Source organism: Ascaphus truei, chromosome 5 (assembly GCF_040206685.1).
Source record: "Ascaphus truei isolate aAscTru1 chromosome 5, aAscTru1.hap1, whole genome shotgun sequence".
Lineage (NCBI taxonomy): Eukaryota > Metazoa > Chordata > Amphibia > Anura > Ascaphidae > Ascaphus > Ascaphus truei.
In genome coordinates, this window is record NC_134487.1 from 142863314 (window position 1) to 142890966 (window position 27653).

The following is a 27653-nucleotide window of genomic DNA, read 5'->3' on the forward strand; positions in this document are numbered from 1 at the left end:
GGAAACTCGGACTATAAATACGATTACAAGCTTATATATAGAATAGTACATGAATGGGTGTGTTCAATCAGAAAGTTACACACCCTCACTGTGGGTCGTTGCATAGATGATACATTTATAAAAGTATCCCATACTGAGGGTATGTGTTTTTCTGGCTACAGTATATATACAAACAATGTACTCTCTTACTGGCCATTAAAGTTAACTCACCATGCATCATGTCCTCTCCTGTCAGGTTTGCTCCTTCGGGAACTTCTCCTTTTACAGTATTCCCTGTATTCCCTGTATTCTCTTATGGAATGTCTGTCTCCTATTATTTGCACTCTGCCCCCATGATAATACTCTATTCCCCAATGGTCCTTTTAATACATCAATGCGATGCTATGGTGGCACTACTACTTCAACTCTCAATGATTAATTGCCACTGAATGCAACTGGCTGAATGCATATGATCAGTAGTGACTTTGGATTCATGCAACTCCGTCTTTTCAGCACATTCCATTGAATGTACTTTATGCATTCTGTTTAAATTGAATCTGTTTGCTACGCGTCAGTGAAGACATTGAGTTTTGCATGCATGCACCATCACCTTTTCCCACTGCTTATCAGTATTTACAGTGGAGAATACTGTAGTTTGCATGTAATATTTCTGACCAGGAATAAATTAGTAATAAACAGATGTACAATAAAAGTTTTGAACGGGCATAAAAAACAATTGTAATCACACTCATAGCAAACCTTTTATTCTTACTGAACTTGTAGGCATTCTACCAAAAAAGGGTGGAGTGGACTCATATTTGACCTTACCATATTTGCAAACTAACCTTTAAAATGTATTTCAATATACTTTTTGGGAATCTGATATTTATATATACACCTTGTTCAAGAACAGAAGGGAGATCCCTTTCGTTTTTTATTATATCTATCTATCTCAATCCCCATGCAAATGTACACAATTGTAGGTCCATTATGTACACAGTAGGCACTCAACAAGTGTGCATATGTCATATTATGAAGTGTGTTTCACAGGTTCAGATCCGTCCCTGGAACCTCAGTGACAGTGACTTTGTGATGGACGGCTCGCAGCCTCTTGACCCACGGAAAACCATTTTTGTTGGAGGCGTCCCGCGACCCCTGCGAGCTGGTATGTGGCTGGTAGCTCTGCATGTAAATGTTCTGCTGCATTTCACCATGACTCGGCAAGAACTGGTGGATGTCATTAATTAATGAAAGGCTAACAGCTGCAGTGAAGAGGCAATACATTAGCATTTAATATAGTGTCACTTTATCCCAAGCCTGCACGTTTTTAGAGCTTGGTTTAGGAGGCCCCAAGTGAGATTGTAGTCAGAAGTACCTGTGTTGCAGCTCATTTAAGACAGTCTTGCAGTCTTTAGTTGCTCAGTTAATTTGTCTGTGAACTAAAAAAAATGAACAATAAAACACTGAACGATGTCAATAATTGGTCACTAATCAGATTAAAAGGAGAAATATAAAAAAGTAAACATTTTAGCAGTTGCATAAATTATATAATCTATGACCCCTACAGGGACCAATAATACTGTTTTGCAGTGCAGCAAAAGAGGCTTTATAGTGTAAATAGCTTTGTGTCCCATTTCCCACCAACAAAATATCTTGTGGTAGGTAGGAACAATGAAGAAGAATTGCAAATGGATAATCATGCATTGGTTTTAACATAGGAAATAAAATACCTCCTGAAATATTAAACCAACCACATGATTTATTCAGAGGCAATCGATCTGTTGGACTTCCTAAAACAATGGGACTTCCTGAGTGAAGGTTTTGACATTCTTTGTAGGACTGCCGGATAGTAAAGAGGTTACAAAGTGCCATGTTTTTACGTTTATTATATATACCAAAACCAACCTCCCTTTTCTTTGAGGAGAATAAACTTAAGGATGTATGCAAGCCAAACATTTATTTGTTTTCTGCAAGTCCATCTGTTTTGATCCTTGGAAACACCTTGACATTTGTGGAAATATACTTGAGGGAAAAGAATATACTGTACAAGCGTTATAATAGCTGAACTGTTTTATAGTTAATGCAGTAATATACAGCATCTTCAAATGGTGCTTTGAGGTACGAGAGGTGACTATATTTTCCTTATTGATCTGGTGCAAAATCTACTACTCCAATGTTATCACTCCATTTAACAGTAAAATGAGCATGTATATAACAAGGTCATTTGTCTATTTCTTCCCTGTGCAAAAACATAGATCGTCAGTGCTCTTAGAGCAAATACATTTTCTGTATTTTAATATCAAAATGACATGTTTATCATATTACCAAGCAACAGATATCTTTTATAGACAAAAGAAAGAAGTGACACCATGTTTCTGGGTAACAGTGATGGGTGGAATAGGAATTGAGGATGCAGAATTGCCCTGAAAGTCACATATATTTTCAGCCTTCTTTATCTTGCCTACTATGGTTTATTATATTTACATTGCAGTCTTCTTTCTCGTTCCAACATTTGCGAATATAATTGAACCAATTTAATGCCTTCAACTTTGTTGACATGCTGGGTATTTAGATGTGTTTAGAAATAACCTCTGTTGCAAGAATACTTTGTACAACACTCATATGTTTTATTATGTCAAAGGCAAACTCATCTTTTCCCCTTGTCCGTTACAGTGGAGCTGGCAATGATCATGGACCGCCTTTACGGAGGAGTGTGCTACGCCGGCATAGACACAGACCCTGAGCTGAAGTATCCAAAAGGAGCCGGGCGGGTCGCCTTCTCCAATCAACAGAGTTACATAGCTGCTATCAGCGCCCGCTTTGTTCAACTGCAGCATGGAGAAATAGATAAACGGGTGAGTCATTGTGTGTTTATTGGGAGGATGCAGTGTTTGGTCACCTATTTTAGGTGATTGCATTATCTGTGACACATTTTATTAACACAGCCTGAAATGCATCACATGGTCATGTATGTAATGTCTTAATTGGATCAAAGGAGTTAACAGGACACCGTAGAAAAAAGTCAAATAAGGATTACCATTTACATTGACTTTGAATGGTAAGAAGTACATCAATGGTTGGATATCTTCTTAGAAAGGAAAGATATACAGGAGGGCCCCACTAATACGGCGGGTTCCGTTCTGAGGACCCGCCGGAAAGCGAAAATCGCTGGAAAGTGGAACCGGCGATTTTTGTTAGGTGCGCATGCGCAGACTGGCAATGCGCCGTTCTGCGCATGCGCGACAGAAGGAAACCCCTCCATTCCACGCATGTGCGACCCCTGGACAGCCCATTCTGCGCATGCGGCGACATGGCGGCCCCCTTCTCGGCACCGCCGTATTGGCGGAACGCTGAGAAGCGGGGCCCTGCTGTACAGGGATATACCAAATATGTAAACATGGGAAGGATGTTGATCCAGGGAGTAATCTGTTTGCCAATATTTGGAGTCGGGAATGAATTTATATTTCCCCTTATGAGACATCATTAGAGGCCGTTTCACTGGGGGTTTTGTTTGCCTTCCTCTGTATCAATATACTAAAAGTACAAAAATTGGATAAGTATCTGTCTAATTTAGCATAAGTTGAACTTGATGGACGTAGGTCTCTTTTCTACCTCATCTACCATATAACTATGTAACGTATATATTTTGTAACAGAACTACCACTGATTGTGTGGACATTGTGATATATATTTGACTCTGTCCGTTAGGCATCATTGCACAAATCTGTATCTTGATCCATGTGGTTACGTTACTTAGGATATTAATGTTGCAATTGCTGAGTGCTTGTGATTCTTAAAAAAAACTGGGAAACTAAAATATGTACACACAGCAACAGAATCAGCTCATGCTCAGAACCTCTTACTACTGACTAATATGCAGTATAAAGAATGTATGTGTACAAGCTGACTTTCCTACTATCTAGGAAAGATCAGTATACAGTATTATTTTTTATGGCTATTTTTAATGTTTGCGGTATACTCCATTTGTACTTTTCCCCTACTTCATGAAGGCCAAATTTGTTCCTTCACCATCCTTCGTTTTACAGCTTTCTCACTGCATGAGGTTGTGAGGTAAACTTGAAAAGTTCACCAATCCGGCTCTGAGTTGGGTTGCCATCATGCAAAAGGAGGAATATATGATGCAAGCCTGCTGCTGCTTTGCTTTCATTATAATGTAGTACCCCTAAATTGTGTTTGAATTTGTTCATTGTAAATGGCTACAAAACGGTGTGCTTTTTTTAGAAATCTTTGCGGTGGCAGTCAAATAGGATCTTCTTGCTGTTTGCAAACCTGAAACGGCATCAGCAGCGACTTCACATTCAATTAAGTAATAATCCCCTCAGAACAGGGCATTACTGGCCAGTATTGCCCTGGCTGGAAGAGTTGAAGGCCCGAGGGACTTTAACCTAGCCAGGGCATTATTGGCCAGTAATGCCCTGTTCTGAGGGGATTATTACTATTATAGGCTAAATGTAGGCTTTTTTCATAAATAGACACTTTTGTGTAGTTTATATAGATTTTTTTTTATTTAAAATAAAATGGTAAATGCATTAAACCACCTCTATATACACTTACACTGCAGCTAACTATATCCACCACTTCCGCCCCCTCTGTGTACACACGCGCGCACACATTGCAGCTCTATACACACACACACACTGCAGCTATATATATATATATATATATATATATATACAATGGGGGTCTGCGCTCGTGTGTGGAACGCCAGAAGTATAGGATATATAAAATTAATTAAACCGATAATAAATCATAAATACATCAACATGGTATTAATGAATTGATATAATGATATACCAATGCAATATATCCTAAATAATGAAATTAATTAATATACCAAAAATGCACTGTGAATGTCCAATATAAAAAAGCTAAAAACATACAATTATACAAAAAAAATTATTGTGTGGTGCTGTGAACTTTGCCTTAATCTGCTCAATGCAGATAGTCCTCTAGAGTCCAACAAATAGGTCCAATAATTGGGGAGTGACAGTGGCACTATTAGGACCAACAGGCAGCTTCTTAAAAGGGCACAACGACCTCCCTCTCCACCTGCATAGAAAAATATAAGGAAAAAAAGCACCAAATCCTAGTGCATTACTGTGCAAAATAGATATATTTAATTCCTAAAAATCTCAATAAAAATTAACTCACAAACATAAAACAATTAAAAGCATTGTATGAGTAATACTCATGCTCCTAGGACCAGGAAACGCTGCTTTGCTGCTGTAGTCCCTCCGTGACTCCACTGGAACAGATTGCTGCCTCCGTTATTCACTGCCTGCAGGAACTGACGTATCAGGCACTCCACGATGGTCTCTCCCCCGGTATACACCAAACAGTTGATCTTTAGTTCCCACCGGGGACGGTTGAAGTCGCGGACCAGCGGGTGACGTCACGGGAACAGTTCTAATTACCGGACCGGTATAGATACTCAGCAGTTCAATGGCAAGCGTTGCAAAGTCCACTGCACACCTTCCCTACGCGTTTCATCTGATTTACAGACCTCCCCTGAAGAAGTCTGTAAATCAGATGAAACGCGTAGGGAAGGTGTGCAGTGGACTTTGCAACGCTTGCCATTGAACTGCTGAGTATCTATACCGGTCCGGTAATTAGAACTGTTCCCGTGACGTCACCCGCTGGTCCGCGACTTCAACCGTCCCCGGTGGGAACTAAAGATCAACTGTTTGGTGTATACCGGGGGAGAGACCATCGTGGAGTGCCTGATACGTCAGTTCCTGCAGGCAGTGAACAACGGAGGCAGCAATCTGTTCCAGTGGAGTCACGGAGGGACTACAGCAGCAAAGCAGCGTTTCCTGGTCCTAGGAGCATGAGTATTACTCATACAATGCTTTTAATTGTTTTATGTTTGTGAGTTCATTTTTATTGAGATTTTTGGGAATTAAATATATCTATTTTGCACAGTAATGCACTAGGATTTGGCGCTTTTTTTTCTTATATTTTTCTATATATATATATATATATATATATATATATATATATATATATATATATATATATATATATATATATATATATATATACACAAATGTAAATACAACTGTATGCTCATCTGCATGTCTTAGGCAGGTCTGCAACCCCGCCTTTCCCCATTATCACCCAGCACACAGCACTTCCACTGCAGCAAGGGATTCTGGGAAATGACATGCAAATGAGCACACACTGCCACTTTTTGCTTCAAAAACCATTTTTAACATGGTTCCCTATAGGCTTAAGCTTGCTGCATGGTCACAGCTTTGAGCACAGCCAGGGTTAAGGTGCATACCCAGAAAACCACCCTCAGACAGCTGTTTCGACCTTAATGGGTCTCATCAGTGTGGGGTTGATTTTATATATATATATATATATATATATATATATATATATATATATAGCAACTGTAAATATTCCTGTATATTCATTTGCATGTCTTAGACAGGTCTGCAACCGTGTCTTTCACCATTATCACCCAGCAAACAGCACTTCCACTGCAGCAAGGGATTCTGGGAAATGACATGCAAATGAGCACACAGTGCCACTTTTTATCTCATGCTCACATTACATGAGCAACCCTTAGCCAATGCATGCTGCTTTAAACACTGCTTTTAAGCAAGGACTTGGGAGATGCAAAGTCAGTTAACCCACTCACAGACATGTTTCAACCTTGATGGGTATCATCAGTGTGAGGTTGGCTTGCTGACATTTGCTCAAATGAGATAAGAGTAGGTAATCACCACCACTATTAAGGTTATGGTGGGTAAAAAAAAGTGTACACATATATACACATATATACACACACACACACACACACAGCTGCTACACACAAACTCTGCTGCTGCTGGTACACACGCACAACAGCACACCGCACACACAAATGCTGCTGCTACACCCATAAACGCTGCTGCTGCTGCTACTCACACGCTGATGCCACACTGACACACACATACTAGACAGAAACTGCAGTTACACACACAATCTGCAGATGGCCACTAACTTTGCAGCTGCACACTCTCTCTCCCTCCTTAGGGCCGTTCTATACTGTGTGTGCGTGTGTGCGTGATTTATTAAATAAAAAAACACTTTCAGCTAAGATGTAGAATTAAGGCCACTGCGTCATTTTGATAATTGAAGGCACTGCACGTTTTATCTTCACAATGTCTCTGATTAGACCTTTGGAAATGCATGAAATGTGCAAATGTACATTTATTTATAAAAATGTTTTACCAGGAAGTAATTGTGTTACCTCGTATTCAAGTATGTCCTGGTCACAGAGTTGTGATGAGAATACATGGTTACATTAAAAATGTAAATTAAAATGCTCTTCTAAGTGTAACTACTTGTAGTACTATCTCTATTTCTAAATGCATAAATTGGTGTACCATCGTTGATGACGATTCTGTGTATCCACCTCTTGCACCAAAATTGAACATTTCGCTTGTTTACCGACTCCACTGAATTACATCAAGTAACCTGCTGATTTTATTTAGCAGTAATTTGGTGTGTCCTCATGACCAAGATAACATTACACTGACAGTAAAGGCACACAGGTGACATGTAAACATACCCATATAGCATACAATATTTTCACAAATATGACCAGCAGTGCCAAATAAAGGATCAGGTCTCACAGTTACAAGTTCATGTAAGGGCCTGTATTTTGCGGTTTGTTAATGTATTTGTTTCGATTTGCTGCTTTAAACACCTTCCCTCTCATTGTCTGCCGGCAGGTGGAAGTGAAGCCATATGTCTTGGATGATCAGCTATGTGATGAGTGTCAAGGCGCTCGCTGCAGTGGCAAATTTGCTCCGTTCTTCTGTGCTAACGTTACCTGTCTGCAGTATTACTGTGAATATTGCTGGGCTGCTATCCATTCACGTGCCGGCCGGGAGTTCCACAAGCCGCTGGTGAAGGAGGGAGGAGATCGCCCGAGGCATATTTCATTCCGCTGGAATTGAGCGACACGTTGCTTAGCTCACCTCGCAAGCATCCAAATAAGTGCACTCTTCTGTTCTCCTAACCTCCCTTCCCCTACCATCTTTAGGAACGCATGTCCTCTTGTCGTAGTCTGTATTTTAACAATAGTATAACGAAAGAATGACCTACACCATAGGTATTTTGTAGAGTCTTGTGTCATTGAGAACTGTATTGGAACGCCTTCTTTGTTCATAACGATATCAATCTGATGCATGCAAGTTTCATGCTGTCCTCATCGAAAACCAAGGGAGCAGGGAGACTGTGCAACAATTATTATTTTTATTTAATTTTTTAACTCTGAGGGGAGCGTAAAATAAGAAAACTATTGAGCAAGAAAAAAGAAAACAAAACAATAGAGTATTTTTTTTAATTAAATTATTGTTAAATAAAAAATTACAAGAATACTGTTAATGTAACCATGCAACCACGCAACCACAATAACACTATGGATCTGTTTGACACAGTTTATTTTTTACTAGGTGAGAATTTTTTGTTTTCTATTTATTTTATTCTTTTTTTTTTTTTTTAACATGTAGTGGAAAAGTTAGCAGTTGCCTATTAAAAGCAAAGAGCAATGGAAATGAATTGCATGAGTAAAGTTAAAGCAGCATTGTAAATTACTTTTTCCAGTCCTTTGGGAAGATTTGAAGGCTCAAAAAATGGCAGATGCCTCCGATATTTACATATCTGTATATTGTTTTTTTTTATTTTTTTTATTTGTTGACATCTCCAGAACTGGCTAAATCTCCCTAGAGCTCTGAAGTATTTTAACAGTGATCTATTTGCATTTGAGCTTTTTAAGAATGTAAATGTTGAGTGAAGTTACTACTGAGGGGAGTGCACTTATTTATTTATTTTTTCAGTGAAAAAACAAAAAAAGAAAGTAAAAAAAAAAAGTTTTAAGAGCAAAATCAGTCATAGCCCCTATGCCCCTGAAACTCCTACCAAAGCTCAAAGAAAAAAAAGATAAGTTACAGAAGGCAGGAATTTCCTCTCCGAAAGAACAAATGTATAGATTTTTATTTTTTTTATGCTTAATATATATCTCTATAGTCCTAATTTACTTAAACCTACGTCAGGTGCCAGCTCTTGCTCTCCATTTTGACACGGAAAACTTGAAAGATACCTCAAGGATGGAATTAGATGTTTCTACTTATTTAGTCTTGAATTTTGACTAAAAGAGGAGCCCATTCTTCTGCTTAACCCCTTTGCTGCCTAAGAGTAAGTTCCTTGTGAACGTCGGCAAACTTTAGTCACCAGTCAAAACCGTACAGCAATCAACAGTGTTGCAGACCCTTTAGCAGATAAGGGGCTAATGAAGGGCTTCCCTCCACATAGTCACTTTACACACCGGCATTGTTTAGGGACCAAGTAGAGCTTGCTGTCTGATCTACAGTGACGCTTTGAACTTGGTGAGCCTCCTCAGTGTTGTGAGCAAGCAGAAAGCATAGAAAATAGAAATATTGTACTGTATTGCGCTCCCTCAAGTCATCCGTAATTGCTTTGCACACAATGGGAGATGTTCACAATGCAGTCTTGCCCCATTGCTGCCACTTTTTGCATAACCCCAGCTATCTACTTGTCACTTGTGAAAAGTAATGCCGTGCCATCTTTTCCTTCAGCTTGGTACGGCAAGTAACAGCAATGTGAAGTGTCCTCTTTAAACATTTAGTGGGTAATTTTGTGAGGCGGCCAATCACAAAACAACCCTAGACTTGATTCGTGATTTTTCATTATTTTTTGCCCAATCACTGTGTTCGGCCTCTGGATTTTATTGAATTACCCCCCATAATAAACATGCTAAACCCAACTTAAACAGAACATGCCTTTTGACCAATTAAGTACAAAGGCTGCAAGCCCCTTTTGCACTGAAGAGGTTAAGCAATAATCTATTGATGCCTTAACCCCTTCAGTACCAGTAGGGCTGGCAATCCATTTTAAAGCATTAATGGGGCTAGAACTGACTTCAATTAGCATTGAACCCCATTCATACCATAAATGCTTAGCCTTGTTGAGCTACGAGGTTTTAGTAAGCTGCTAATCTTGCTATCGCACAGAATATTTGGTCTGTAACCCCTAGTTGCACATCTGCTTATATAAAACACAGGCAAAGTATGCGATGTTCTTGAGGATGAAAGGGTTAAATGTATCATTTCAGTTCACCCTTATTTTTCAGATCCTCATCAGCTGCAGCTTACTCCTGCAGCACTGAGCGAAGGGATCAGGGCAGAAAGGTTTCTGCAGTTTTTAGGTGTTAAATAAATAAATGTCCAGTTTACAATAAGCTAACTCGTGCACAGAATTACTGGAAGCAGAGCTAGATACCATCTTATTGCGTAAGACGTTGATGCTGCTATACATAGTAACATATTTGGAATCGGGCTATGCTTCAACACCGTGCACACAAATCTAACAAGATATTTAAAAGGCGAGTATAAAAACTTATTGAGGGTACCTACTACCACAACTATTTGAGTCAGAGATTTGAGCCATGCAGGTTTAGTACCTGTTGGTCCAAAATAACAGTGCATTAGCAAGGCAACAAAAAACATCCTGATGCATTTGTGTAGCTGCTGTGATATATAGTGATGTTTTTTTTAAGGCTCTGATTCAAAGTTAAAATGTAATACATTATAAACTTCTATCCTAACCCTTTTGCTGCCTGGGGCATGCAATGCATTGCAATGATTTGGTAGATAAAGGGTTACAATTAATTCTAGCTGAAGTCACACAACAAAAGGAGTGTTGGAAACACCCTATAATTGACTGATGCTTTAAATAGTGATCACATAACCGGGTAGCAGTGTTCAGAAAGAAAAGAACTGAAAATTGAGGACATTGCTTCAAACCATGCTATTTCACTATCATAGGTTGTGAAAACCAAAGACTTGCTTCAGCACTGCTGCTAATCTCTTGAATCTAGAGCCCATCTGTTATAACCCCCCTTCCTTGCTGCCTTCCAGAAACAGGCTTGTTTTAAAATAAGATGTTCTGGTATTTGGGTTTTAGAAAGCAAAACAATTGTCCTTCCCCTCAGCATTAACATTAAATAAACAATGCTCCCCACTCCCGTTAAGCGCTGTACCCCCTGAGTGTCCTATTGCATATGACTGGCAACAGAGGGGTTATGTTAAAAAAAAAAAAAGTTCAAAATGGAGACATTTGCTGAAGAATACTGAAGTCTAGAAAAGGGAGCTGCTCTTAAAACCAATCCCTGAACAACAATGACAAACATAAAAAAATAAATAATTTCTACAGTGGGTGCTCTTGTAATACAGCCGGTCAAGGAATTCTCACAATCCTTTCTGCTGAGATGGAGAACTCCAGGCAAATCATTTGTTTTAAGCTTTTTATGCTTTGGAAGCGCTTGTAGGTGGCTTGGGGTGTGCTAGAGTGCCATTCCTACCAGTAAACAGTGGTAATGATTTAATCTTTTTGCTGCCGGGATGTGTAACACAATGCTCAGCAGTGTATTGCATGCCCCAGAAATGGGGTGAGCCCCTTTGAGCCTGGAGTTGACTTTGTACTCTCTACCCCAGCAGGGAAAAGGTTAACCCTCCAGAAAACAAAACACTGTTTGGAAGCTAGCTTTGAAGAATATTTTCCTTTTTTCCCCCTTTGTACATGACCTGCTGAAATTCGGTACAGTGTTTTTGTAGCTAACTTATTTTTGTCATGCACATATTGTACACTTGTTATGCACTAATTTTATATATCTTCTGTTTCCAGCAGTGCGCATTTAGGCCCACTTTTCACTGGCGGGATATCTCTTTATGCAATACCTCAATTTTTCATATTGCAAAGAGTAGCTTTTTGTACTTTTATTACGGAGAGATCTTCATATAACTTCATTTTTTAAGATAAATAATTTTAATAAATTTTTATTTTCTTATATTCTGCTTTTTATACATTTCAGTGCTCTGCATACATTTTGAACGATGGATGTCGTGCACTGGTAATGCTACTTTAGAATCTGCAGAGAAACAGAAGCATGTTGCTTCAAATATCCTAGCCCACACCAAACATTTGGTGTATATTTAATTTAAAGATTTACTAGATCTAATCCTAAGAGGTAAAAAAAACAAAAAACAGCATGAATGTGACAATTTAATCTTGTCTTTTAGTCCCTTGGAAAAACAAAAAAAAAGTAGCATAGAAATTTAATAAAGTAACAACTGAAAATGTATTCAGCTTCATGTTTTGTTTTTTTTTTGTTTTTTAAAGAATAAAAATTATACACAATTGCAGACCTTTTTGTTTGGTGAATGTTTAGCCATTTTAAATATTAACACAATTAATGTTAGGTGTTTTTAATGCAGAAATATTTCTGCTGTTTTGAAAGGTAAATTAAAGTTCAATTTAAAAAAATAAAAATAAAAAAAATTATAAGAAATAAAACCAGAACTTCTGGTACCAGATGTGTAATGTTAGTATGCATGACTAATATAAGGAAAAAAAATATTGTTATTCTACTAATATTCACTTGTTGTTATTGTGTGAAAAGCGTGTTTACAGATGACTTGGTAACACTTTAATTTACAGAGCATAAAGTACCATGAACTTACTGTGCGCTCGGAGTTGCCATTACATGGATACGTGGCTTTAGTAAAATGTATGCTATCAGATAATCGATCGCCTTTCAGGCCCATAGTTGGCACCTCAGTTTATTAGCTGGGGAATAAGCATGTGATTTATAGCATAAGCCCCTTGGGTCCCGTCACATGCCAAGAGTTATTTATTTATTCTTTTTTTGTTTTTCCAAAACCTGCGTTTTGCTGAAAGGGTCTGCCAGGCAGAGCAGTTCCCTTCAGCAGCAGAGGGGTTCACGCATCACATCACAGGGTGTTAACATGGTTATTTTCTGCACTGTAAAGCAAACCGCGTTGCTGATTGTGTTAACGTGATGAAACCCTCACTGCCCAATGCTTTGGCCTAGTATATACTTCTCCATACACAGACCTCTGCATAATGCAAGTTAAAACGTTTGCAGTGAATGACTTTAACATTGAAGAGAGAATGCTGTTGGAAAGGCTTGATGATCCCACCCTCTTTGTTTTTTTTTTTTGTTTTTTTTTTTTATTTTATTTTTTTTGAAGATTTAAGCCTTCTGTTAAAAGGTGATTTAAAACTTGAATGTGATAATAAATTGTGGCAAGTTGACCTTCAAGTTGTTATGTGCAATACTTATTTCTGACTTTTGAAAGATCTTTGCAGTGTAATTCTTCATTGTTTTTAATTGCAGGCATTTAAAAGATGTCGTTTTCTACTGTTCTAGTAATCCTCTTTCTTGCTGGTGTTTCTAAAGAAAAGAATCAGAAATCAATCTTTCTACTAATGTAAAACTGAGATTATTTTTTAAAAAAAAATTGAATAAAAGAGGTTTTGGTCATTGGCGTTATTTTGTTACCTTCTTTCAACCCCTGCAGCATTGAAGGGGCCTGGGACACATGTGTTTCAGGGCCCTCCAGCACTGCAACGGTTAAAGCTACTGTGATTGATAACATTGTAAGAATTGGGACAATATTGTATTCAACTGTTTTATTTTTTATATTTTTAAATTTAAAAAGCATAATTAGTTTTTATAATTTTCATCAGATTCCTTTGTTATATTTTTTGGAAGTGAAACTATTAACAAGTGGGTGTCTAGTTTTTACTAATCCCTAATGTTATCTTCTTTTCCAGTGTATTGCTCATTTATCAGAAGGAAAAAAAGTTATTTAAGTATGTCAGTTAATTGTACCACTTGGCTGAATTTACACATAGTTTTTACTGTGTATGGGGAGGTTGTAGTATTTATTATAGCATTTTAAATAAAGGTAATTCATTTTTTTATTAAAGTCATTTTCACGTTTAAGTTCATATTTTTGTATGTTCTACTCTAATTAAGTTATATAACACAAGTTCCTTTTTTTAAAGAGTTCATTTGTTGAAGTGCTAGTGAAAAATTAATGTTATTAAATAGTTTGCAAATGACTATTTATACAAGTATGCATATAATTTTTAAATATTTGTAATGTGAGATGTTGAATGAATAAAACTTTTAACTCTATGAATGTGCATTTTTGTTTGCTTATCTACAAAGCTTATTTTTATATATTTGTTCTATGTAATTATGAAAGCAGATCAGATGTTCTTACATTTTTCATATTCAGACCACTTCAATTTGAATAGTTTGGGTGACCATTATAAATACATAGATACCATAGAATTCAAATTTTGAGCAAATCTATGTATCAACGCAATGAAGTGTATTTTAATGCACTCTTCCAGGTTCCAATGCTGGCACAGATAATTAGACTGGTGCAAATTACACAGCTTCACAGTAAATTAAATGAGGGCCTTAGTCATGTTAATAAAACCTTTCCTGTATTTAAGGTTCTAGCTTGCCCTCATAGTTTTCTTTTAAAAGACACAATAATTTCATAAACCATTTCCCCAAGCAAATCCTCACTCAACTTTAAAGAAGGATAGGGAGGGCAGGTTTATTTAGCCGGTTGGCATGCTTGGAGCGTTTCACGTCACTTTGGCAAATGTCTATTCCCTAAATTCCTCTAAAGTTCACTTCTACAAAAACAATTTCTCAATTAAGGGGGTACTCCTAGTAGGGGGCGACTTCAATACGGTCCTGAAAAGGAAATCTGATAGATCCTGTTCTCAGAGGAAGCACCCCAAATCCAAAGGCCCCAAGAGAATCAAAGGTTTTAGTAGATTTTTTGAAGGACCTACAAATAATGGATAACTTGAGAAACCATTATCCCTCAGCCAGGGACAATACATTTTTTTTCAGTTCTTCACACTTCGTATTCTTGCATTTAATTTTTTTCTGGTAGATGCACACTTAACATCACTGGTCTCATAGGCGGGTATTTCTAGCAACATGGGTGCAATGGGTGATATTTTAATCTCCAATCTGGCTCCCCTTTGTACAGTTAGACAATGTGTTCCTGATACTTGAATTGGAGAACGAACATAAACTTTTTTTTTTAATCCAACAGCACCGACCCTTTTCTACTATATGGGATGAATATAAAGCCATTATTAGGGCAGATGTATTTGAATAGCCTAACATTGAGCTATTGGCAGTCAGCGCAGCTCAAAGTTAATCATAAGATTTATCTTAGGCCATGCAATACACTTATTTACAAGGATAGAGCCACTCACTAGGTATCCCACAAGTAATGATCAAATATTTAGAGTAATATGAAAATGTAACGGGATATTGTAGTGCTAACAAAATATATATTTAAGTGAATACCCAAATGTTCACAATGAATTAGTGAAGGGTGGCTGCCATTAAGTATAAAAGACTACCTACGCCCGATAAACACTATACAAAAGAGGATATACTCGGCGACTAGTGATAAGTCCTTATGTAGTGTGATGATGGTCACACTGGTGTAATATACAACAGTTCTAGACAAATGTCCTGGTTGCAGCAATCAGAATTAAGTGATGATGGATTCCCAATGCAGGATACGAGATAAAAACATACTGTATATAGCATAATACTGTCAGGTAGTTGAAAAGCACAAAGTTTTGTGCTAAATAGGAACGTCAGAGTAATTAAATAAAAGTGACAGGTAAATGGAAAAAAAGAAGGTATATTTATTTTAAAAATATATAAAAACAAATACTATAACAGTACAATGTAACGACAATAATTGTCATAATGACAGCTTCCAATGACAATCCCCTGCAGTAAAACCGTAAAAGAGTTGTATATTACACCAGTGTGTGACCATCACACTACGTATGGACATTATCACTAGTCACCGAGTATATCCTCTTTTGTTTTATGAAAATGTAACAGGTACACTCTCTCCTCTGATGCAACCTACAGCACAGGGGTGCGCCCTGGTGAATGAAATGTCAAACAGGATGGGGGAATATTAAAGAAACGCAGATCTGCCATCAGAAAGCATTCACTTTGGGGAACTCCTACAAACCTAAATAATACTTTGCTTTTATTCTTATCTTAATATATAAAATCGAAAGGTTGGTACTAGCTGCGGTGAATCTGATTGGTCCTCAGCCTCTGGCCAATCAGATTGGTGGCTCTATGACGTCACCCGGCTCTATGACGTCACCCAACTCTCCCTCCCTCTCTCTCCCTCCCCCCCACCGGCTCCCGGACGGACGGGAAGCGCGGCACGGCCCTCCTGCCCCAGCCACCAACGCTCACTTCCCTCCCCGGCGGGGGGACAGGCAGTGGGCAGGCAGCCTCCGGAAGGACCCCCTTCCTCCTGCAGCTGCCCCCGGTAAGATGGCGCACAGCGGACAAGCGGGGGGTGGTATTCAGTCAGGAGAGGGGGGGGGAGAGAGTGAGTCAGGAGAGAGGGAGGGGAAGCCGGAACAGCTGTGAAGAGGGGGGGAAGGGAGTTGAGAGGGAGGATGGGGGAGGCAGAACATTACATCACGGACAACGTCGGGTATATCAGCTACTCTACAAAAAATGTGAACAAAAAACAGTGCAATGCAACAAATTTGCCAAATAGTGAAAGATATTACAAATATATAAAATCCAAGGTAAGTAGACCAAGTGTAGTGCACCCAGAAAAAAACAAACTATAATTTAGATAAATCCCTGCTTGGTTAAATTCTTGTGTGATAATACCACATTGGTTTTCTTAGTGTGTAAAAATGTATTGATCCTTGAATGTCAGAGGTCTTGGTAATGGAGAGAACACTGAATACTAATCCAGAGAAGGTAGAAATCTGATGTGAGGTGTGTTCTGTGAATAATCGATAACTAGACTGGATCCCAATATCTTGGTTGCTGCCTGTTCTGTATGGGTGAGATGATACAATGCTCATAAGTTTTTTAGCTACCTTCACTGACTACCACTACGATAATAGTGATTCAAAACGTTCTCAACTTATAGAATTTGTATTCTCATGCGTTGGACCTCCTAGAAATTCTACGTAAGGCAATAAAGCCATAAAACAAAGCACTTCCTTTTCCGCTCATAATATACATGCCATTAGATTATAAAACTGTTCCCTGATGTATGACCCATTAAAATCGGTGATTTCAAATATTTTACCAAAATCTTATGATAGGAAAATAAGTTGATCCTACAAAAAAGATACAGCCAAGGTTGTGTTCCTTCCTAAGCTCCTGTCCGCTTCCGAAACAAAACTCTCTGACCAAAGAACGAAACTCAATGAGCCTATCTCTGATGGCGAGAGCTATGGCAATGAAAGAATTAAAAAAAAAAAATGTCAATCCCCAGGCCCAGCTGGTTTCTCCAACGCCTACATACAAATGTGCAGTTATTCTTGATTCCCCATCTCACGCTTTATTTAACAGATTATTGGACGGGGCACTAGTTCCTGAAGCAATGGCCACAGCTAACATTGTGTTAATCATGAAGAAAGTTAAGGACCCCACCACCTGTGCCAGTTATCGCCCAATTTCCCTCAACACAAAAATTAAGCTCTATGCAAAGATCTTGGCCAATCGTTTAAATGAGCTCATGCCAATTTTAGCACATCATGATCAAATGGGATTTTTCCCCTCCAGGCTTCACCCAGACAATGTGTGAAGGACTGTGGACTTAACCTATAGGGCAGGAGTGTGCAAACTGGGGAGCACAATCATTTTTTGGGTGAGCGCGGTGGTTGCAGGAGTCCCATGCTCTTCTCCAAAGCATTTAAAGTAAACGCTGGGGAACGCGCAAGGCCTCTGTAACTTACTCACTTACCTTCTCTCCGGTGGCTTCAGGCGATGCGCCGTGAAATGACGCTGCGGGGTCATGTGACGTCATGTCACATGACCCCGTGACGTCATTTGACAGCACATCGCCATGACAATGCGGAATCATTTGACGCTGAATACCAGGTGGGGGGGGGAGCGATCACTGCGGTTGAGTACAGGGCCAAAAGGGGTGTCCCCTTTCTCCTCTCCTGTTTACTCGTTCCATTGAGCCCCTTGCTGTATTAATCAGGCAAAGCCCCAATATTTTTGACATTCCGATAGGCAATAAGGAATATAAGGTGTCTCTCTTTGCGGATGACATATTGCTGACTATCCAAACCTTTCACTGCTCTTCCTAACCTATTTCAAGATCTTAATCTCAGGCTTCAAGATTAACTAATCAAAGTTGTTACGATCGAATATAAATCATCTCCTCAAATTTATCAGTATCAATTTTGATGTTTCATTGCATGAAGACCTTCTCCCTTATCTTGGGATTAATATTTCTAAATTGTGCAAATTTCTCTATGGGTACAATTATCCTAAACTGATAAGGGATTTGAAGAGATCTTGAATCATGGAGCAAATACTGTACTTCCTGGATAGGCAAAATCGCTTTAGTCAAGATGAATCTCTTGCCTAGGTTAATGTACCTATCCACACACTACCTATCCCAGTGTCAAACAAAGAAATAAAGGAGGCTCCCTGCTTCAGATGGCTTAGCTGTCCCTAATCTTCTGAAATATTTACACGTATCCCAACTGGGACAGATGCTTTTGTGCAACTCCAAGAGGTACTCGAGAGATTGGGTGGACATCGAGAATTATATTTATGTACATGTTATATATATATGTACAGGCGAGACCACGACTATTCTAAAGTTTGCCTTAAACTAGCCCGGTTACATTCTGGGTATGTGCTGGGTGTAACCTGGCTAGTTTAAGGCAAGTTTAAGGCATTTCTGCATTGACTAATGACCCATAGGATTAACACAGCAGGGGTCCCTGGCAGTCCCATTGAGTTTGAATGAGACTGCCAGGGACCCCCGCTGTTAATATGATGGGCCATTAATCAATGCAGAAATGCTGTGTCTAGTTTAAGGCAAGTTTAAGGCATGTATCCAGCATGTACCTGGGTGTACCTGGGTCTTTTTGGCGATTGCCACTGGTTTGTGTTAGAATAGTCGCAGTCTCTGCTGTACAAATGTATGCTAGATGTACATATGTGCCCAGGCCAACATAAACTTGCTATAATGGCTCGCTGATAACTCCAGATAACTTGAAAAGAGGCTGATCTCCACAATTTATCACTCACTAAAAATGTTGAACCCACCACTAAATGTCTATATATGCCGAAGCTGGAGGCTGAGTTAAGGGATTCTTTAGATGTGGAGTGGAACTGTGAAGCTGCTGCCATGAACTCTATATACACAGTCATTAAAGAGAATGTATATAAACTGCTGTTTAGGTGGTATCTTATCCCTGCATGCTGTTAATAGTACCATGTCCTCTCTTCGTTTTCATGGCTGTGGCCAAAACGGCTCCATCTCACACATCTGGTGGTTCGGCCCAGTTTAGACTCCCACTATTGAGGCAGTTTTTTACTCTTATAAAGTCCCTTGTTGAACCACCCGTAGATTCAGACCCTTTTTGGGCAAGCCCCTCCTCCCCCAATTCGCCGAACTATTCTCAGAAACTCATGTCACATATTCTCCTGGCAACCAGGCGCTGTATCACTACGTGCTGTAACAAAAAAACAATTCCAGGCGCAAGTGTTATAAAATCTAGGGTGTTCTACAGTATGTGTTAACAATGGAAAGAAGAGCTTTTCTAAGGGAGAAGTCCCATACATTTTTCCCTAGTCTGGGGACCTTGGTTAGCTTTAAAAGGCAGAGCGGTGCCGGATCCCTGCCTGACCTTGTTATAACATTCTCCATTATGCGGGTTGGGATGATGGTCACTGGTGTGTCTGTTTCCTTCTAATGGGTGTGGGTTGAGCCGCAGGGACGAGGGGGGGGGGTGGGCTTATTGCCTCCCTTTTTTGTTACAGGTTACATGTTTCTGCGCAGCAGCTCGTTATGTATGCAACTTATTATGTACAGGTATATTTGTCTTGCCTTAAAGAAACTGTCGGGGAACAAAGATGATCATTGTGCACTTACATAAATATTAAGCTGCTATAATATGGAGCTCTTTTCTTCTTCTTCTTGGAACTCATACTGTAGTATACATATTGATCTATTAGGCAGCAAAACTATTGTTTCCCATGGGGCTTATTATAACTACTTGTTCTAGGTACAAATCACTACCAAATATCATTGCCACATCCTTAAAAAAAGGTCAAGTCCAATGCAAGAAGCTTAAAAATGTTTTGAAAGTCTTTTTTAAAACTAACAGTTGTGGCAGTTTTCACCAGGGATTTTGGCCTCATTGAGCAGTATGTGACCATTTTATTTCAGTGTAAAATAATTATCATAACTATTTCACTACTGCAAGTGACCTCGTCATGTAGTTCGCCAAATCATTGGATTGGTTTAATAATATCACACATTAAATAAATCAAAAGGTGACACACGGTGAGTGCTCATTTGCATGTCATTTCCCAGAATCCCTGGCTGCAGTGGAAGCACTGTATGCTAGGACATAATGGTGAAAGGCGCAGACCTGTCTGAGACATGTGAATGTCCTCACATGGGATATTTTTATTAAATAAATCTGTCTGCAAGCTCTAAAAATCCCACACATTACATTGTCAGTATTTTTTTCTCCCAGGTGTGCGACATACTAAAGAAAAGAAACTATAAAGTTGACCTTTTTAGCCAGGGAACAAATAATACTCCACCATCCTCCCTGATATCTTCAATATTCTCTCTGCTCAAATACAGATGTGACATATGACCCATGTCTTTGTCCATGCTTGCATTATACATTGTGGAAGCATTACCAGTACCAGTATGGAACATTTGTGATATGCTGTTATAGTGTATATATAACAGAGTAAGTGATGTAGAAATTGTAGCTTGATTTGGCATAGCATGCGTTAACTTTCCCACCTCGTAGAAACTGTACAATACCTATATATTTTGTTTCATAGACAAGTGTTCAGACAATACACTAAAAATTGCTTATCTCTTTGTCAGAGCACATAGGGAATGGTGCCCAGTGGATTGAAAGCTTGCTCAGTCAGACCGCTGTCCAAAAGGCATTCTGCTGGCCACAGGAAATTAAAGAGGAATAAAAGCTCTTGATGGCCCAGATGAAAGAAATGGATGACATCATGTCTTCCACTGCATAAAATAAATAGATACAGCTGAGCTCACTCATTTGGTTGGCATAAAACAGCCTTTAACCCCTTTGCTTCAACTCATTGCTGTGTTTAGCAGTTATAAAGGAAGGGAAACTAACAAATGTGAATTGGTATAAAACTGATTTTCATTTACATTTTAATGTTTCCTTTGTTAGTGAACTAAACATTTTGTTGAAACAGGTTTAAATTATACACTTAAGGTTTAACATTGCAGTCTTTGAGGACTTCATTCATTAGCGGTGTTATGTGACATATTAAATCTTCATTGTATGTATTAGAGTCCATAACCTGTTTGACCTAATCTCTAATAGGAAGCTTCCTCTGTGACTCCTTGCTAAGCAGGTGGTTGTTGGTGTACAGATAACTGAGCCCTTAGCTATGAGGTTAATTCAGTCCCAAGTAGCAAACTACCTCTGCCATAATCACATGCAATCCGTTATTTGTCTCTCCAATGTACACTAGTAGAGATGTCATTTTCCGAACCCTAATATGGCTGTAAATATGTATGTGCTTCTTGTCTGTCTAGTTTAGTGTGCTCAGGGTGTTGCGGAACCCGGGTGTGCCGCGACCCTTTGCTGGCTGCTCAGTGCAGTCAGTTGGTAGATTCAGCGCTGCCTGTAAATGTAAAGGCTGCTATTTTCCCTTCCTCTCTGTCGGTGTAATGGGAGCTCGCTGCAAACTGGACGGTAACGCGAGGTCGAGGGGAGGGGGGGGATTGGATACACCGACCTAGAGCTGCGAAGCTGCGTCCGGATTTCAAGTTTTGTAGTCAAGGATAGCCGGGTCGGGGTAGGAGAGGAGCGGATCATAGGGGTCACTTAGCCGAGGTCGAGGATTGGAGAGGTATGGATCATAGGGTCACTAGCCAGGGTCAAGGATTGGAGAGGTATGGATCGTAGGGGTCACAAGCCGGGTTGAGGGTAGGAGAAGTCAGCAAAGTCAGAACACGGCAAGGCAGGGCAACCACAAGGCAAGGCGAGACAGAGTGCTTGCGACCAGCACAAGATCACAAGTCATAATGCTCAGACAACATTCTGGTTGAAGAGGCTGAGCATAAATAGCAGGGACAGCCAATCAGGTGCAGAGCTGCACAGCAGGCAGGAACGAGGCTGGAGCCAATCAGGTGACCAGAGCTTGACGGGGCGGAGCCTGCGCCCGATCCTCACAGTCTGGCACATAGGAGACATACATTATTCTCCATCTCCAGACAGCTTAGGACGTGCCTGCCGAACAGCTGACTTGTTTAGGTGGGTGGGAAGGTGGGAGTAAATAGGGACGTAGTGAGGGCTCTGTGTGGGTAGGACAGTGTGATGGCTGTCTGTGGGAAGGGTGAGGGAGGTTTGTGCTTTATGTGGATTGGGGGAGGTGTGTGTCATATATGATTAAGAAAGTGGGTGTTTGTACTGTGTGAGAAGGGGGGGGTACATTTGGAGTCTGTTGAGAATAAATGTTGTGTAAGAAGAGGGTGGGTGAGTGTGATCGGTGTGTAATTGTTAAAAGGAGGGTGAGTAGGTTGCGTGTAAGCGAGGTGGGGATGAGTGAGGTCTGAAAGAACTTTGTCCAGAGACTTTAAAAATCCTTCAGGGGTGCCCCTTCTCAAAAAAAAAGGATGAGAATTACTGATCTAGTAATTCTGAAATATACCATGCTGGTTCAATGATGGGGTGTCCCCTTCTACCTCCCCCAGTTTTTCATTACATCTTCAGGTCTGCTTTCTCTGCTCCTCAGTAGTAGTATTAGTGATCCCCAGTCATAGGGGCCAGCATCATTTGCCAACCTGGTGTTATTTTTCCATATTCACACCACTTCAATTTTATTAATAGTTTGGGTGACCATTATACATACTTAGCTTTGCGCAAAAAATAGATCTGTGAGTACAGTCCTTTCAACATGTTCTCATTCTTACCTTCCTTATCCTGACATTGTACTTTGGCTTCCCTCTGTTAGCTCCTTAACTTTCTTTAAGGGACAAATAACTCCGGTATTATCCTTTTTATATAAAATGAGTTAAAAACAGCAAAGGAAAACTGTAATTTGTGCTCTTGATTGTTGCAGTCAGGTATCATATTGTATGAGTCACTAACCTATACATTTCATATGCTGAGATGCTTGGCAGTAAAGACCGCCCGGCTTCAATATCAGTGTCATACAATATTAATGCACACACATCCATGCTGCTGTTTGTTTGTAGTCATCCTTGGGTCAATAGTATCCATCAACATTTTATATTAGTTCGGCATGCAATATATTTCTGCAAGGGGCTGCACAATACAGGTTTTCCCAACAATGGAGTGTGAGCTCCAGTTATTGAGCAACTGTTAAGTTTCTATGACTTCTCATTGTAATGGTATTGTGTTGTGTATGAGCTGTATCATAACTACTGTACTGATTACATGCGTAGTATGTTGGAATACTGCAACTGATAAGCGGGACATGTTTCTCCATGCTTCTGTGCCACTCGCATTCATATATTTACAAGGCCACAATGTAAAACCTGTATAGATTCTACTTTGCATATACACATTTCTGATTTTATGTACCACATTGGGTGGACAAAGCACAGGGCACCATCTCTTACCTGGAGATTTGACATTGATAAATATGAGACCAGGGTATAAGCTAACAGCTTTGGATATCAGTATTTTTAGGCACAGTGCCTCCTGCCTTTAAGTAGCCATGTAGGTAGCCTTCTAAAAATGTATTTAGTTGGCCATGTAAGTAGCTTTAGAAATATGAATTCTTCATTATGTGGAGCACTTTGTTCCTCTGCTTAGACCAATGTACAATGGGAAACTGTTAAGTGTGGAATGGCAATTTAGTGCAATTCACAGCTGGTTCAAGACACTAGCAATGTGAGCATATCTTAACCCAGGTGGAAGTCACTTAACAAAAATGAATGTATTAAAGCAATTTAAAATCTATTGTTGATTTTTTTTTTTTAACATGGAAACAACAATAAAACATTCTTTTGAGGTTAAAGCCTTTAAAATCTGCCATGGACCATCATTTTTTTTCAAGTTTAAGGCACGTTCTATAGTGCCGTGCGCGTGCTACGCTGTGCGCGTGCTATGCCGTGCGTGCGCGCGGAATTTTAGTTGGCTGACATCAGCCTTTCTATACAAGCGTCGCGCGTGTGCACGGCAGGGAGCGGGGAGCCGACAGACAGCGGCGAAGATGAAGAAATTAATCTTTTCACGCCACTACCGGCTCTGAATGTATGTATATGTGTGTGTGTGTATGTATATGTGTGTGTATGTATATGTGTGTGTGTGTGTGTATGTATTTGTGTCTACACAAATGTAATAAATATATTATTTCTACCAATGTTTTTTTTTTAATAAATAATAAATTACACATACATACACATACATACACACACACACACACACACACACACACACAAACACTGTATATTCAACACTGTATACTCACACAGTATGCATATAAAAAGCATGCGGCACGTGCGTTCGCATAGGCACGCCCGGCCGCACGGCTTCATGCTGTATATAACAGCCCTAAGGTAGTGTGAATATGTGCCTGTTCATTTGCTTTTAACTTGATTAACAAGTTTTTTCCTTTACATTTGACAGATATGAGCAGAAACATTTTTGGAATTGTGACAAGTGACTGTTCTTTGCATTGGAATGCAGATGATGATCTCATATTAGTGTGCAAGTGTCATCTTCTGAGTGGTATTTATCACATTTGCAATTGTTCTTAATCTTTTCCCCTCTCTCTGTGGAGGTATTAACAGATCTCCCACTGCATGCAATCAGATGTAAGTGGCCAGGATGATCTGGCACCGACAGCTCTTCCGTGACAGATGTTGCTCTGCAAACTCTCCTACAATGGTCTCCATTCTAAAATCAATAAAATGTTCAGAGGTGGATTTTCTCTGCCCTCATTTCTACTGCATTGAGATGACACAACATGCCAGGCTGCGGCTGTGACTGCGAAGGCACTTCTCTCCTCTGTTGAAGTCCTGGTATTTGATTTAGCTTCTGACTGCATTTTTTTTTACCAGATAAACCGTAATGATTACTAGAGAATCAGGGCGATGTCTGCCGGGCATGTCCTGAACATGGTCTGGATATTCTTTTATTATTGTTTAAGAGTCGCCATCACATTCAATATTGCAGTATAACGGGAAAGGAAAGAGAATGACATGCATCACAATATAACATATGGATAATCTAACTGCAGATACAGTAGGTGGGGGCTGCTTCACTTAGAGCAGATTGTAATCTAAAACCAAAGATATTAAAGTGGCTCCAAATGATACTAAATAAGCTGATAAAGTCCTTGATTTGCTGCTCATTCCCTGTAGAGTGCAGCGTAATCAACGTGGCTTTTATCATGGAAAATATACTGTTTTGGCCACAAAACAAGGACAGAGAAAATCCATCATGACGTGGAATTGACAAGTATTTTATACAAAGGTCAATAGTGGACACAAGACGAGAACATTCTCGATGTATCTGTGATACACTGCAAAAGAATGCCTGTGGGTGTGATATTAGAAATGACATATTAATTGTTAATAACAATGCCTTTCCCTTTCTTGGAGCTCTGTGGGTTGTCATGGCAACGGGGTCATGTGTGAGTAGGTAGCCAACCAAGGCTGCATTAACATTTCATGCCACAGTGCTAGACTGAAAACATCTCAACCTGAAAGCTGCAGCTTCTCTCATAAAGGATGTTAGAGGTTTTCTGGGTGAGAGCTGAGATGTTACAACAGCATAGAAATCTGAACATATAGAAATAAAAAACAAAAGCAGTGAAAAGTCTTTCTTTTTCACGTCCCAGTTTAAAATAGATGCACATTATCGATTCTGGGCAAAGCCAATACGAGCAGGCCTCAGGGGAACATAGACATGATAGGGACTGAACTCAACTAGATATGGTCTCTGTAAAAGGCAAGCTTGTCATGGGCAGTAACTCAGCAGAGTAGTAGGTAAAATGACCAAAGACTTACCTATGACTCTTTGGAATTCTGTCCAGCAGGGATAACAAATCTCATTCTTTCCGATGCAAGGAAAAACACAGAATAGATTACCTATGTTATAAAAATACAAACAAATCTAAACTAAGGCACATGACAGTTCTTTATTTTCTCCCATTAATAAATGTAGTCCCACTTAACTTGAAAAAATATGTTTATGTTATAGATTTATTTTTTCTTTATCGTTCGAGTTGTGTTTAAAAAATACGATTGAAATAATCCAGTAGTCTTTTGTTTGGTGAAAATAGGTTTGCTTAGATTCCTGAATTGGCCATCATTTTAATTTTAGCATTTGTAAAAACTTTTCTTCAACTCCTCCTTGATCAATGCAGTGTTGCAATTGCTGCAACATTCTAGGAACATTAAGCTCTGAGCCCCTAACTACTGTATTAAGTAAAATATACTGTGGGTGTTACTTATGTAGCCCTTTTTCCCTCTAACGTGCTGTCGGGATCTGAGCCTCCGCTACTGGGAGCCTAGGGTAACAAATATACTTAGTGGCAGCGCCTCCACCTGCACGGGATCCCAGTTGGATGGGATAACCCGAGCAGGAACTATTAATAATAGTCCACAGATTATAAGAATAACAATAATAACATTTACTGTGAGCAATAACCATAAACCACATACAGGCAATAGCAATACTAATGGTTACAGCTATACCTCGCCGCCCAGGGCGTTGTCCCACCACCATGTATCCCCACACCGTGTCCACAGTACCAGATGTGTCCTTTGGTTACTTCACCCAATAAGTGTCCCCAAAAGATGCCCACCCCTCTGGCGTGATCAGCACCTTACTATACTGGTGTTGGTGCACGTTTGGTGAATGGTACCTGCCGGGTATGTCCACAACGGGCGCACTAACAACAAGAAGCAGGGGATCCGCCGATACAACGATATCCTCCGCTGGATGGGATGTCTCCCTGTGGAGTGATTTCCGCAATGATGGTCGCTCCCTCTCTGGCAGTCTGGTCACAGACTGCAGCAGCAATAGTTCAAATGAAACCACTGTGGCCCTAAGCTGGCTAATCATTAAAAAGGCAGGATCCCTAAATGAAGGGGCCTTCCCTAAAGCAGCCACAATCTAGGGTGAGTTGGGGCCTAACTGGGGCCTAAGGGATCTCTGGCCTAGTACAGAGGGTCACAGACCCTGCACCTATACAACCTCCCCTAGCTGTGTCCCAGCTCCATCTGACAGCAAGCCCTCAGAGCACCAACTGTAACAACTGCCTCAGCAAAGAATCCTAATACTCCATTGGCCAAGCCTAGTCACCTGACTCCGCAGCAACCTCCTTTCTCCCAAGCTGCAGCGGAGGTAAAAGCCAAACCAGGGAACACAGGCCACACTTAGTAGATGTAACCCTCCTTTGGGATTACTTTGATCACTTAAGGGGTTAAGGGCCTTAGAGGGTTAACTGTGTGGGTTGCTGCAAGGTAACGTTCTGTCTCATCAAATGGTAGGAGGTACTAGGCACATACTTAGCCACCCATTTTCTAGAAGGTGTTTAGCCTCTCATCTGGTACAAGATATTAAGTATATTTCTAGACACTCCCACTGTAGGCATGGTGACCTGTGATGTCACTAGTGAGTATATATAGAACTGTAGAAGGTTCTAGAGGGTGGTTCCCAGGAAGAGAGTAAGAGATCGGGGATCTCATTGTATATAGAGTATGTCC

General features: G+C 39.8%; 1 protein-coding gene and 1 long non-coding RNA gene across 3 annotated transcripts in view; one reads left to right on the forward strand and one right to left on the reverse strand.

Moving 5' to 3' along the window:
* CPEB4 (cytoplasmic polyadenylation element binding protein 4) overlaps positions 1-11161 on the forward strand; it is an 86850-nt gene extending 75689 nt beyond the window's left edge. For both annotated transcript variants that reach the window (XM_075601006.1, XM_075601007.1), the window contains 3 exons: positions 1030-1144; positions 2653-2834; positions 7725-11161. In XM_075601006.1, the coding sequence (XP_075457121.1) occupies positions 1030-1144; positions 2653-2834; positions 7725-7952 (525 nt within the window). In that variant the 3' untranslated portion in view covers positions 7953-11161. The remainder of the gene's footprint in view (positions 1-1029; positions 1145-2652; positions 2835-7724) is intronic.
* LOC142495467 (uncharacterized) lies at positions 768-27158 on the reverse strand. The gene is made up of 3 exons (XR_012801743.1): positions 26810-27158; positions 25950-26030; positions 768-1418 (listed from the first exon to the last, which is right to left on the reverse strand). It is a non-coding gene; the product is annotated as an uncharacterized LOC142495467 (long non-coding RNA).
* Between the last annotated feature and the right edge of the window lie 495 nt (positions 27159-27653).